Source organism: Phodopus roborovskii, unplaced genomic scaffold (assembly GCF_943737965.1).
Source record: "Phodopus roborovskii unplaced genomic scaffold, PHOROB, whole genome shotgun sequence".
Taxonomy (NCBI): Eukaryota; Metazoa; Chordata; class Mammalia; order Rodentia; family Cricetidae; genus Phodopus; species Phodopus roborovskii.
Window position 1 is genome coordinate 9905010 of NW_026125059.1, and position 14573 is coordinate 9919582.

At 49.2% G+C, this 14573-nt stretch overlaps 1 protein-coding gene across 3 annotated transcripts in view; it reads left to right on the forward strand.

Annotated features, from left to right (window-relative positions):
• Atp9a (ATPase phospholipid transporting 9A (putative)) overlaps positions 1 to 14573 on the forward strand; it is a 94884-nt gene continuing 80311 nt past the window's right edge. Inside the window, exon 1 of one of the 3 annotated variants that reach the window (XM_051185703.1) lies at positions 1 to 29. In XM_051185703.1, the coding sequence (XP_051041660.1) occupies positions 16 to 29 (14 nt within the window). In that variant the 5' untranslated portion in view covers positions 1 to 15. Of the gene's footprint in view, positions 30 to 167; positions 434 to 8551; positions 8587 to 14573 lie in introns of those variants that run through there. The other 2 variants (XM_051185692.1, XM_051185697.1) reach the window with 2 other exon arrangements.

Below are 14573 nucleotides of genomic sequence, written 5' to 3' on the forward strand. Positions count from 1 at the left end.
AGCGAGCCAGAGAGAATGCCCTGGGTGGGGTGAGTGCGGCGGGGTACGCGCGCGCGCACGGGCACGGCGGGGGGTGGGCGCGTGGCCGGGGGCGCGCGTGGCCGGGGGGCGCGCGGCGCGGCGGGCCGGGGCGGGGACACTGCGGCGGCCCCGGGCGGGCGCGCGCGTGGGCTCAGCGCGGAGCGGGGCCCATGGTGCGGCCGTGTCCGTCGGTCGGGCCGCGCGGGCGGCTCCGCGCGTGGCCCGGCGCTCGCGACCTCGCCCCTGCGCTGCGGGCCCGGCCCGCCCGCTGCCGGCGCCTCCTCCCCCTGCCCCGGGGTGGCGCGGAGGCCGCGGGGAGCGCAGGGGGCGCGGCGGGCGGCGACATGACGGACAGCATCCCGCTGCAGCCGGTGCGCCACAAGAAGCGGGTGGACAGCAGGCCGCGCGCCGGGTGAGAGGCCGGGCCTCGGGGAGGGAGCGGGGCACCTCCGCGGGCCGGGAGAGCCTGTCCGGGGACGCGGGGGCCCCTGGGGACAGGGGTCGCGCCGGTGAGGTTGCAGAGTCCCTGGCTGCGCCGCCACCCGCCAATCAGAGCCCCTGGGGGTGGGACCTGGGAGGTGCGCTTCCTCGGGCCGGGCAGGTGAGGCGATGCGGCTGGGCGGGGCCTGCGGCGCCCACTCCGGGTTCCCGGGGGGCTCGGCCGCCCGAGCTGGGTGTGGCTGCCGACCAGGTGTCAGTGTAATCCGGAGAGATGCCAGCTGCCATCTTGTGGGCCTTTGTGCCTGGCTTCCCTGACGCCTCGAGTCCGAGGCCCTATTCAATTTTTATACGGAGTGGGAAACGGAAACGGAAGGGCCGGGGGCGGGGGCGGGAAGGTGCTGGAACGGGGTTCCCATACTTCCTGCCCCACACTTCCTGCGGGGGGTGTTGGTGTGTGTTGGCTTTGTTACTGTTTTGGGGTTCGGTGGTGCTAGGCATCAAACCCAGGTCCTCCAGCCGGCTAGGCAGTCGCTGTCACTGAGCCCCCAGACCCGCTAATGGACGTTTCCATGAAGACAGTTCGTTAGAGCTTGACCTGGAAACACCCCCACCCCACCTCACCCCCACCCTGGCAATAAGTATTTTAATGAATTAGATTAGCAGACTGTAACGCACGGTGGTTGATTTGTGCGGGGGCTGGACCGAAACATGATTTTAACAAGGTCTGCGTAATAGATGTGGGCCTTCAGACTGGGCAGGGGGCTCCCCTGGGAAAATGTAACAACCATTTAAGACTTTGAAGTGAGGCCCTGGGGTCTGCACAATGTCCCCCATGCCCCTGTATGCAGCCACCTGCTGATTGATGAAAACGTGAGAAATGGAAACCGCCTGCGTCCTGAACACATCAGCCTCCATGGTCAGGCGTGGTTCTTCATAGTAGGTGCATCATATTGGGTGCCATACAAGTATAATATACAGGAGGATGTTATGGGCTCTGAGAATGCCGGGAGGCCTTGTGGGTCCTGAGCACCCTCAGTTCCCATACCTGGCAGAGGCTCTGTGTGTGTGTGTGTGTGTGTGTGTGTATCTGTGTGTCTTTGTTTCTCAGCTAGCAGGCTGGGCTGGGCTCAGGCTCAGCTCTAACACACAGGCTTTTATTTGAGTAGGGAACTCACTGAGATTCCCCTCTTGGTTGTGAATGCACTCTGAACCCAGAAGGGACTTAAAGCTTGTAATCCTCCAGCCTCAGCCACTTTAGTAGATTAGTTGGGATGACAGCTCTGTGGCACCAGGCCTGACTTTTGTGTTTTTTCCAAGGTCCCCTACCTTTTAAATGGAAGTCCTTGTTGAAAAGTCCTGGGTCAGGGCATAATGGAAGAATTGGAGCAGTAATTTAAGAGTTGTGGTTCACAGGATAGAAAAATGCTCTGATTTTCAGAGGTCTAGAGGGAACAGGGCAGGCAATTTTATATTTTACAAAAGCAGTTGAGCTGGATGGTGGCAGGGAACACGTTTAATCCCAGCACTTGGGAGGCAGAGGCAGGGGAATGTCTGTGAGGTCGAGGCCAGCCTCGAGTTCCAGGACAGACAGCCAAAGTTACAAACCGTGTCTCAAAACAAAACAAAACTGGTTGGATGTGGTGGCACATGTCTGTAACCCCAGCAGAGGCAGGCACACGTGGATCTCTTGTGAGTTCCAGACCATCCAAGACTGCTTAGTGTCACCTGTTAGAGATGGCTCAGCGGGGATTGTCAATTGCCGCTGAGCCTGGTGGCCTGATCTTGACCCCTGTGACCTGCATGTGGGCCGAGAACCACCTCCAACAGGCTATTTCCTACTTCTGTATGCATACCTGGGTGTTCCTCTGCACAACACAAACACAGTAAAATGTTTACATTTCGTTTATTTACAGACTGAGTTAGGGGCTGGAGAGATGACTCAGTGGTTAAGAGCACTTGTTGCTCTTGCAGAGAACCCAGGTTGGATTCCAATTACCTACATGGTGACTCATAACTCCATATATAACTCCAGTTCCAGGGGATCCGAAGTCTTTCCCCGACTTCTGTGGGCACCAGGCACACACATACATGCAAGAAGAACATTTGTACACACATGCACACACACAAAAAAATAAAGATGGATTTATTTTTATTTTTCATATGTGGGGGTTTTGTCTGTATGCATGTGCACTATGTGTGTGCAGTGCCCTCAGAGGTCAGCACAGGGCATCAGATCTCAGGAACTGGAGTTAGTGATGGCTATGAGCCAGCATGTAGGTGCTGGAGATTGAACCTGGGACCTCTGGAAGATCAATTAGTGCTCTTTATAATCATTATAGAGTTCTACTTCAGTGTGGGATCACTGGCTGTGGAGTTCATTCACTTTTTTTTTTTTTTTTTTCAAGACAGGGTTTCTCTGTGTAGCTTTGTAGACCAGGCTGGCCTCCAACTCACAGAGATCCGCCTGCCTCTGCCTCCTGAGTGCTGGGATTAAAGGTGTGGATCACAGCTTCTGGACTTGTCCATTCACTTCTAAGAGTAACATGAATTCAGAGTTGAGTCCTAAATCTGAAAGACCTTGTGCTGGCTTGTGGTTCCCATAGGCAGCCTGCATTTTGGGCAGTAGCAATGTCAAGGTGAGAATTTTTTTAAAGATACATTTATTTTTATGTTAGCATGGTGATCCACACCTTTAATCCCAGCATTCACAAGGCAGAGGCACACAAATCTTTGTGCATTCCAGGACAGCTAGATCTCAATTTATTTATTTTTTTATGAGTGTTTCATTGCATACACACACACACACACACACACACACACACACACACACACACACACATACCCTGTGTGTGTGCGGTGCCTGTGCAGGCCAGCAGATGGCATCAGAGTGTCTAACCTGGAGTTACAGACAGGTGTGAGCCACTATGTAGGTGCTGGGAATTGAACCCTGGTCCTTTGCAAGAGCTGCCAGTGCTCTTACCATTCATTGAGTCATCTCTCCAGCTTATGGTGAGAATTTTGGAATTTGGAGTACTTAGGAAATACAGAGAGACGTGGCTTCCTAAATCATGACTGGGCAGTGGGGTAAGCAGAGACGAAACTGGTGGGTAGTGGTGGGCTCCAGTTTCTGCTGGGCCTTGTGCTAATCCCCACTAAAGTGTATGATTGGGCCCAGAGAGATGGCTCAGTGCTTTTGAGTTTGAGACCTTGTCTCAAACAAAGACAGAAACAAGGTGACAGGTCATAGAGATTTCCCTTGCTTGCTGAGCTTCCGGCGACCCCAGAGAGATCTTTCACTGTTAACACATTCTCAGAAGGGCAAGACTGCTGAATGGCCCAGTCAGCCAACAGGCACATGCACCTCCTGGCTGGAAACCATTTGATGGCATCATCGCCCTAACTTCTGGTTGAGCAGCATTCCCTTCTAGGTCAGACATCATTGTTAGTGACCTGGGACTCTGGAGTTTAGGAGCTGGGTTCCATGGCAGCTGCCACTTCCCAGCTGTGTGATCTTGGAAAAGCTGCTCTAAATTCTCCAGGTCTGGGTTTTTTCATCTTTAAAGTGGAGCTAGCAAAAATTAAGCCAGGGTAGTGGTGGCACTCACCTGTAATCCCAGCACTCAGGAGGCAGAGGCAGGCACATCTCTGAGTTCCAGGCCATCCTGGTCTACAAAGCAAGTTCTAGGTCAGTCAGAGCTGTGACATGGAGAAACTCTGTCTCGAAAAACCAGATAACAAATAAAAAAATATACTTTGTTGGTTTGTTTCTAACTGTAAGCACTCAGTAGACCTAAGGTGTTGCCTGGATCTGATGCTGTCACACAGGTGTTTGTATGAAGTTTACCCTGGTGTGGCCTGTTCAGGATACTCTTTTGTTTATTTATTTGTTTATTTTGAGACAGGCTCTTACTGTATAGCTCCAGCTCCCCTGGATCTCACTCTGTAGACCAGGCTGGTCTTGAAATCACAGAGATCTGCCTGCCTATGACTCTATCACATCCAGTTAATGCAGTGCTGGAGACGGAGCCCAGGGTTTCCCGCCTGCCAAGCAAGCACCCACAGACTGAGTTGCGTCCCCAGTGTACTGGGTGTTCTTTTGAGAGGAGAAGGGTCTTTGATGGTGGGAAATTTAGAAATATGTGACTTCGTTGTGTGTGTGTGTGTTTTTATATAGTTTACTTCTTTATTATGTATACAGTGTTCCTTGCAGAAAAGGGCACCAGATCTCATTACAGTTGGTTGTGAGCCAGCATGTGGTTGCTGGGAATTTCAGCTCGGGACCTCTGAAAGAGCAGCTAGTGTTCTTAACCACTGAGCCATCTCTCTAGCCCTGTGAGGTCCTCGTTGATATGTAAATGTGTTCCAGGTGTGAGGCCATGTGTGAGAGGAGCTTGGGCTCCTGCTGACCTAAGACTGGCTTTGATATTTTATGTATTAATGTTTGGAGACTAGGATGTTCTGGGTATGAACTGAGTTAAAAAGAAAAAAATCATGATATAAATATGCATATATTTTATTTATGTATATATTCTAATGGAATTTCTTATTCAGCTATTTAGTGAGTTCTAGATTAGGCCAGGCTATAGAGTCTCAGAAAATGGGTTTGGGTGGCTTTAGCACAGTTGGTATGGGGTCCCTGGCATTCATGAAGGCCTGGGTTCCAACCCCCCCCCCCCAACTTGGCATAGAATGAGGCAAAGTGGCACATGCCTGTCATCACAGTGCTCAGAGTTCAGACAGAAGGATCAGGAATTTGTCATCTCACCTGTATTGCAGCCTGGGCTATGTGAGACACCGTGTTGTTTGTTGCTCTTTCAGAGGACCCGAGTTCAGTTCCCAGGGCCCAGGCTAGGGAGTTCACAATGGTCTGTGATTCCAGCCCCCGCATCTCTGGTTTCCTCAGGCACCTGCGCTTAGGTGTACATGGCATCAGACATATACACATGCAGGCAATTAAAAACATAGAAAGTAAGCAAGGGTGTGCTGGATAATTTTTATGTTAACTTGACACAAGCTAGAATTATCTCAGAGGAGGGAACCTCAATTGAGAAAATGTCTCCATAAGATCTGGTTGGAAGGCTGATGGGAGACGTCATTCTGTAAATATGTTTCTCTTATTGGTTAATGAATAAAGCACTGTTGGCCAATAGAAAAGCAAGATAGGCGGGAGTAGGAGACTAAGAGGAAAGAGGAAATGGTAGGGAGGAGATCCAAGATGGAAGGCGGAGAGAACAGAGGTCTGGGCCCTCTTTCCGGTAAGATGAGACCACATGGTAGTACTTAGAATAATAGAAGTGGGTTAATATTTAAGACAGAGCTAGCCGATAAGAAATTAGTAACAGGGCAACAGCATTATATCAAATACAGAGTCTCTGTGTGTTATTTGGGGCTGGCACGGCAGTGTCACCAGGCTGGTGGAAAACTTACTCCTAACATAAGGCATTTTCGTAAAGATTGAGGAGGGTGGGTCCAGCCATTGTGGGTGGTGTCATCCCGCAGCTGTGATCCTGGGTTCTATAAAAAAGCAAGCTGAGCAAGCCATGGGGAGCAAGCCAGTAAGCATCACCCTCCATGGCCTCTGCATCAGCTCCTGCCTCCAGGATCCTATCCTGCCCTGCTTGAGCTCCTGTCCTGATGGATGGATGTGGAAGTGTAAGCCTCCACAACTTGCTTTGGTCATGGTGTTTCATCACAGCAGTAGGAACCCCAACTAAGACAGAGGGCCGGTGAGATGGCTCAGGCACCTGCTACCAAGCCTGACCACATAAGTTTGGGTCCTGTAACCCATGGGACAGATGGAGAGAACTGACTCCCAAAAGCTCTGACCTCCACTCCTGCATGCACCTTGGTGCAAATTAAACACTTTATTTTATTACTTATTACTATTACTTCTTTTTTAATTTTTATTTTATGAGGGCATAAGATCCGCTGGAACTGGAGTTATAGACAGTTGTAAGCTGCTATGTGGGTGCTGGGAATTGAACCCAGGTCTTCTGGAAGAACAGTCAATGCTCTTAACCACTGAGCCATCTCTCCAGCCCTTACTATTAATTATTTCAAGACAGGGTTTCTCTGTGTAGCCTTGACTGTCCTGGGCCTCTCTTTGCAGACCATACTGGCCTCGAACTCACAGAGATCCATTTGCCTCTGCTGGGGTTAAAGTCGTGTGTTACCACCGCTCAGCCAAATGCTTTCTTTTGTAGGTTGCTTTGATCAACTTGTTTTTATCACAGTAATAGAAAAGTAACTAAGACAGTCATTTAAAGAAAAATTTTAAGCTTAAAAAAAAAAAAAAAGATGCTGTGTAGCTATCTTGTAATAAGGGGCCAGGTGTGGGAGGCCTGTAGAAACTGGGTAATGACTCTATCAGGAGGGCTCAGGATTGGAGCGTCCACACTGACTTTAGTCCCCATTGGACCCCTCTTGGGCTTTGGACCTTCAGGGCTGTAAGGAAGTGAATAGGTGGGCATCATGTGAGCCACTCATGCCTTGGAAGCTGACTGCAGCCACCAAGGGAAGCTAAGAGACCTTGAGCAGACTCTCAGGGGCCTCTGTTGGGGGTGAATGTCTCAGGGCATCTGTAGGCTCAGGCTCCGCCACTGGAGGGCAGAGAGATTTGAACCACCTGTTTTCATCTCACTAAGGTGAATGACAAATGTTGATTTAAGGCCAAGAGGCACCCTGAGCCAGTCTTTCTCCAGCACAGTGGCCTTTGATGTTTATGGAAAGGATGAGCAGTTACAGTCAAGGCCAAGGTGAGGTCTCAGACAACCCTGACCCAGAGAACTGTGGGCCAGCCTGCAAATGTCCAGAGGCCTTTTCACAGCTCTGCCCCTCAGAGTGGAGGGTCCTCTGTTTTGTTTTTTGGTTTTCTCTCTCTCTCTTTTTTTTCTTTTTTTTGGAAACAGGGTCTAATGTACCTCAGTTTGGCTTTGAACTTGTTATGCAGCCAGGGATGGCCTTGAACTCCTAATCCTCCCATTGCTATCTTGAAACACTGAGATTACAGGCATTCAGTACTGTACCTTATTTAACCTGTGCTGGGGATAAAATGCAGGGACTTGTGCATACTAGCAGAGCACTCTACCAACTGAACTATAACCCCAGCATTTAAAATGATAAAATGCTTTTTAAAAATTGAATTAAAATAAACAAAGCTAAAAATAAAAGCCACGTCAGGTGTTGGTGGTACATGCTTTTGATCCCAGCACCGGGGAGGCAGAGGCAGGTGAATCTTTGTGATTTCAAGACCAGCCTGGTCTACAGAATGAGCCCCAGAGCAACAACAACAACAACAACAACAAAACCCAAAACAAAAACCCAAAAACACAACAACCCATATTTAACTAGCTTATATTTTTGTTGTTTGTTTTGTGCTATTTTGGTTCTGGGTTCTTTCCTTCCTTCCCCCTCCTTTACTAGGTTGCCATGGCTGACCTGGAAATCACTACTAAGGCTACTGTGCCTCTGCCTCCCAAGTGCTGGGACTAAAGGGTACAGTTGGCTACCGCCCATCCAGTGGATCTGTGTGTGTTTGTATGTGTGCGCGCTTGTTTGAGAGTGTTCAGGTAGCTGCAGAGAAACTCAGTGGAGATGGAGATGGAGTTACGGGCTGCCCTGAGCCTCTGCCGTGGGTGCTAGCACTGTAGAACCACGCGGTGCCTCGCCAGCCAGCGTTTTGGCCCTTTTTTGAGACAGGTCTCTTGTAGCCCAGGCTGGCCTCAAAGTGCTACTGAGTGTCAGGGTTCCAGCTGCGGGCCATCACACCCACAGTGTGTTCAATAGGCTCCTTTGTTCAGTGTGAAGAGGAGGACGGCATGCCTAGAGTTCAGGGGTGTGTTTGGGGTGGAGCCTGCTGAGTGAGGACCAGAGCCAAGGTCCCTCCCTGCTACCTTCTCCCATTGGGGTTGAGGTGTCTCTGGAAGGGCTCTGAGCTTTCTTGGGTACACATAGTGGGAAGAAGTCTTGGCATTGTGCCATCAGGAAGTAATCCGCGGCCTCTGCCAGCTCCTCTTGTACCATCCATTGCCAGTCTCACAGCCCTGCCCCCTGGCACTCTAGGAGACCGGATGTGCCTGTCCCCGTGGAGACCAGAGACCAGAGGATGTGTGACTGCCAGCCCAGGTAGGGCCCCAGGGGAGGGGTAAGGGGAAGTCCTTGGTGCCAGTCCCCAAGGAGAGGAGCCGCTGCAGTTTGACACTGGCCAGAGCCACAGTGGTAAGGAATCGGGTGCGGAGCAGCCTGTGTTTGGACCTTTGGCTGCTCTCGGAACACCGAGTTCTCCTCGTATCTACTCAAGCCTAGCCATGGACAGGAAGTGCCTTCAGTGAAGTGGACTTCGGTGTGTGTATTTGCTGTTTGGTTTGAAACAGGATCCTCTCAGCACTGGGGGGAAAAGGGTGGCTTTGAACTCAGAATTCACGATCTTCCCCCTCTTGAGTACTAGCATTGCAGGTGTGTATCATGGGCATCTGTTTTGAGTATTGTCAGGGATTGAACGGGGTCTTGCTTGTGCCAGGCAAGTGCTATATTAGTAAGCTGTATTCCTGCACCTGGAGCTTGGTTCAGTTGCTATTGTTTGATTTTTGAGGTAGGGTTTCTCTGTGTAGCCCCATCTCTTTGCTCTCGCTGGCTGTCCTTGAACTCTCTTTGTAGACCAGGCTGGCCTTGAACCCAAATGTCCGCCTTGCTCTGCCTCCCAAGTGCTGAGATTAAAGGTGTGTGCCACCATACCCAGCTTTGGTTTAGTTTTAACCAGGCAGGTGGTGCATATCTGTAATCCCAGCACTGGGGAAGTAGAGGCAGAAGGATCAGGAATTCTAGGCCAGCCTTGGCTATATAGTGAGTTTGAAGTTAGCCTTGGCTACATAAGACTTCATTTTAGGGTCTGGAGAGATGGCTGCTCTTCCAGAGGACCCAAGGTTCAATTCCCAGTACCCACATACCAGCTTACAACTGTTTGTGACTCCAGTTCCAGGGGATCTGGCACCCATGCACATAAAATAAAAGTAGTTTTAAAAAGGCCTCATCTAAAAAAAGAATTGGTTATTTTTTAAAATTTATTTTTATTTTATGTGTATTGGTGTTTTGCCATGGGTCCTCTGGAAGAGCAGTCAGTGCTATCTCTCCAGCCCTGATTATAATATTTCTTATGGAATACTGCTAGTTTTATTAGCCAGTGTCTGTTCTGTGATTTGTGTGAATTGATAAGCCCAGTACACGTGTGTAAAGACCAGACTTGGGAAACCTGAGCTGTTCATGTGGTGTCTCTGGCTGTGCCCAGTGACATTTGTTCTGGTGGCAGGAAGTCTCCTTTTACAAAAGTAAAAACAAGGGTCATTTGAAAGAAAGCTAGGAGGCTGTCCAAATGCTGGGAGCCATGGCTGGTGTTCAAGGGACAGTGCAGTCAGTGGCTCTGACCAAACATGTTATGTTCAAGCCACAGGTCCTGGAAGGAAATGAGATAATCTGACTATGCCCAGAGACTAAAGATACTTGTGTTCTGAGGAAGGATCCACAAGGTCTGGTAGTGTGTGTGTGTGTGTGTGTGTGTGTGTGTGTGTGTGTGTGTGTGTGAGAGAGAGAGACAGAGACAGAGTGACAGAGTCAGAGTCTCCGGTATCCTAGGCCCCCAGCTTGGTATGCAGCCTGGATGGTCCTCCAGCCTCCACACTATTCCTCTGTTGAGGTTACAGGAGTGCCTTAGCACACTTGGTTTATTTGGTGCTAGGGATAGACCCCAGGGGCTTTGTACATGGTAGGCAGTGTAGGATCTGGACTACAGCCCAGGCTGGTGATCTGTTATTTAAAAGTTTTAACTGTGTGTGTGCTCTTAACCTCTGCGCTATCTTTGCAGCCCTAAACTGGGCATCTTAATGTTGCTTTTATTTCTGTCTTAACAGAATTAGAGGAGGTTAGGAGAGAGGAGGTGGCCGGATGGTTGTGGTGCATACCTCTAATCCCAGCACTTGGGAAGCAGAGGCAGGCAGATCTCTGAGTTCAAGGTTGGCTCCAAAACAATACAGAGAAACCCTATCTTGCAAAACAGAGAGAGAGAGAGAGAAACAGAGAGAGAGAGAGAGAGAGAGAGAGGGGGGGGGGCAGGCAGGCAGACACACACACAGAGAGAGAGCATGTGCTGAATTGGGGAAGGAGGCTTCTGGTTTCCACCGAGAGCTGGAAAGGCGGCCGCAGAGACGCAGAGCCTCTTAGCTTTCAGAGACCAGCCAGCCTTCGGCTGCTCTCTTTGAGAAGCAGTGACAGTAGCACCCTGCTTATGGCAGGGTCTGGCAGCAGGTGGCCCCCTGGTCAGGTTGTGTCGATGAGAGATGACGTCAGGCTTGGCCAGGGTGGGCTGTGCATGTTATCCTCAGCAGTACTGATGTGACTGTGGAGTACACTGTGAGGTAGCATCCCAGGCTCCACCCATTGGATGCCAGCGCCACTCCACCCCTACACTGATAGCCAACACTGTTTGCAGGCATTGCTAAGTGGCTTTTAGTGGGGCAGGGTTACCCTGGGCTCACGCAGCCGGCACTCTCCGAGTGGTTTCTGTTGTTCTTTCAGAGTCTCATCCTGTCTTCAGCCAGCCTTGTGGACTTATATCTGAATCAGTTTTCTACAGTGAGATCAACTCTTTAATTTAGAGTTGGAAGGGACTTTTTATTTTGCTTTCTTGTTACAGTGTTGGGCATTGAACCTAGCACTTGACACATGTGGACCAGCTCTCTGCCTCTGAGCTGTACCCCCAGGTCAACTCTTTTATTTTTTTGCTTTTTGTCTTTTGAGGCTGGGTTTTTCTGTGTACCCCTGGATGTTCTGGAACTTGCTCTGTAGACCAGGCTGCCCTTGAACTCACAGAGATCTGTCTGCCTCTGCCTCCCAAGTGCTGGAACTAGAGGTGAGCACCACCACACCCTGCCCCAGGTATCTTACTTTTATTTTAACACTGGGTCTCTCTAGATTGTGTAGACGTGCCTTTGTGGATGAAGCTGGCTTTCAATTTGTGATCCTTCTCTGCTTCAGCATCCAGAGTAGCTGGGATGATAGGCCTGTGCATCGATCTGTTAGTAGGGTGTATTGAGAAGTGGTGTGGATTATATTGTATTCCCCATCCCCACATTCCCACATAAACACTCTAACTTTGAATGTGACTATTTGCAAGGCCTTTAAAGAAGTGATTAAGAGCCAGGCGGTGGCAGAGCACTTTAGTCCCAGCACTGGGGAGGCAGAGACAGTTGGATCTCTTGAGTTCGAGGCTAGCCTGGTTAACAGAGTGAGTTCCAGGATAGCCAAGGATACACAGAGAGACTGTCTTAAAAAAAAGTAAAAACAACAAAAATAGTGATTAATATGAAACATGATAAAGCTTGTACACATAAAATAAAAAATAAAACATGGGCTGTTGAGATGGCCCAGTGGGTAAAAGGAGTTTGATGACCTGAGTAAATCCCAGACCCATATGGAAAAGGAGAGAATGGAGTCCCATCTGATGGGGGATGGCCTTCTGTATGATGTGAATATGTTTTTCTCTTATTGGTTGATGAATAAAACACTGATTGGCTGTAGCCAGGCAGGAAGTATAGGTAGGGCTACCAGACGAGGAGGATTCTGGGGAGAAGAGGCAGAGAGATTAGCTGCCAGAGACACGCCATGTAGCTACCGGGAAGATAAGATGCTGGGCATCCTCCGGTAAGATAAGGCCGTGTAGAAATAGATAAAATACATAGATTAATAGTTATGGGTTAATAATTAAAAGAAACCTGAACCTTTGGCCAAACAGTTTATAATTAATGTGAGCCTCTGTGTGTTTATTTGGGACTAAGGGGCTACGGGAGCAGAGGACAGAAACTCCATCTTCACCCATCTCCTGAGTTCCTTGTGAGTGCTGTGACAAGCAGGTGCCCACACACTTACTGCCCCCCCAATAACTATGTAACAGTATGACAAAGAACTGTGTAACAGTGTGACAAAGATAGAACCAGATGGTTAGGGTGGTCTAGATTTGCCTGGAAACACTGACTATGCACAAAGAGGTGCAACAGGGGACCCAGCCACCTGCAAACCACTGAGAGAGGCCCCAGAGGAAAACACGTTGTGGCTGCCTTGATCTTAGGCATGAGAATTGACAAAATAACACTCCTGTTGTTTAGTGCCCAGACTTAGGATCTTTGGTTACAACACAGAAAAGTTATAGAGGAAATACTGGCTGCAGCGGGAGTTCTGCCTCACTGTTATTAATAAAACTTTATTTTCAACGGATGCTGAGTTCAGCCCAGCTTTAAGAGCTTCCTATAAGTATGTTGCAGGGGCTGGTGAGACGGCTCAGCAGGTGAAAGTGCTTGCTTGCTGCCAAGCCTAAAGGTTTTGAGTTCGAGTCCCCAGAACCCCTATGATGGTAGGAGAGACCCAAGTTCCAATCAAGGTGTCCTCTGACCGCTTGTGTTCCATGGCAGCCACATCCCCTTCCCCCACCACACACAAAATAAATGAGTAAGAAATGTAATGTGGCCCGGCAGTGGTGGTGCAGGCCTTTAATTTCAGCACTTGGGAGGCAGGAGCAGGTGGACCTCTGTGAGTTCGAGGTCAGTCTGACCTACAGAGTGAGTTCCAGGACAGGCTCCAAAGCTATACAGAGAAACCCTGTTTCAAAAAACAAAAAAGAAAAACAACAACAACAAAACCAAAAAAAGTACAAGACCAAAAAAACCAAAATGTGTAAGCATAATTTTCTGTTCTACCAGCCAGCTCCCAACTAACCACACAGAGACCTATTATTAATCATAGCTGCTCAGCTGATAGCTTAGGCTTATTACTAATTAGCTCTTACAACTTAAATGAACCCGTATTTCTTATCTACACTCTGCCACATAGCTCAGTACCTTTCCTCAGCCTGGCACGCCCATCCTGCCTCTGTGCATCGCCTGTAACACCACTGCCCTTCTTCATCCCAGTATTCTCTCCCTGTCCGCAAGTCCCGCCCTCCCTCTTCTTGCTAGCTGTTGGCCATCTAACTCTTTACTGAAACAGTGAGAGCATTCCATCTTCACAGTGTACAGCAGTAATGACCTTCTGACCATATGTTCCTGCTTCCTGCGTGCTGGCATCACAGAGCCACACCACCTGGTGCTGGAATTGGAACCTAAGGCCTGGAGAATGCTGGGTAAGCACTCTTCTGACTCAGGCTGGAGACCCTCAGTACCAGCCAGGTGACCTGGTAACACCAACAGCTCCATCTTCTCCAGAAGTGGTTTCTGTTTTCAGACAGTATTGATCTGCATGCCGTGAATGATGTTTACGTCAGTGAAAGAGAAAGTGAAGTGTAGAATATTTCAATGTTCATTCTCAACCTGATTTTTTTTTTTTAATTGATGAAGCTAGTTTATGTTCTGAGTGTCTGAATGTGTGTCTGTGTACCACACATGTGCAGAGGCCAGAGGAGGAAGGTAGATCCCCTGCAAATGGAGTTACAGACAGTTGTAAGCCATCATGTGGGTGCTGGGATCTGAACTCTGATCCACAGCAAGAGCAACCAGTGCATCTCTCCAGCCCCTATTCTCACCCCTTAAAAGAAATGATTGACTTGGAACACACTTTATATTTGTTGTTTGATTTTCACAACAGGGTTGCTTTGTCACAGCCCTGGCTGTCCTGGAATTCACTCTGTAGACCAGGCTGGCCTTGAACACACAGAGATCCACCTACCTCTGCCTCTGCCTCTGCCTCTTGCATGCTGGGACTAAAGGTGTGCATCACCACACCCAGTTCAGTCTTCAAATTAAAAAAACAAAAACTAGGCAAGCACATCTTTAATCCCAGCATTCAGGAGGAGGCAGAGGCGAGCAGATCTCTGTGTGTGGTCTACAGAGCGAGTTCCCAGATAGTCAGGGTTACACAGAGAAACCTTGTCTGGGAGAAACAAAAACAAACAAAACAATTTTAATCTCAGCACTTGGGAAGCAGAGGCAGTTGCTCTCCACAAGTTCAAGGCCAGCCAAGTCTATATAGTAAGACCCTGTCTCAAAAACAAAGCAACCAACCAGCCATATCCATGAACTTGTACTACTCTATGCTTCTTCATACACGGAAAAGTAGAGACATAACACTTGCCT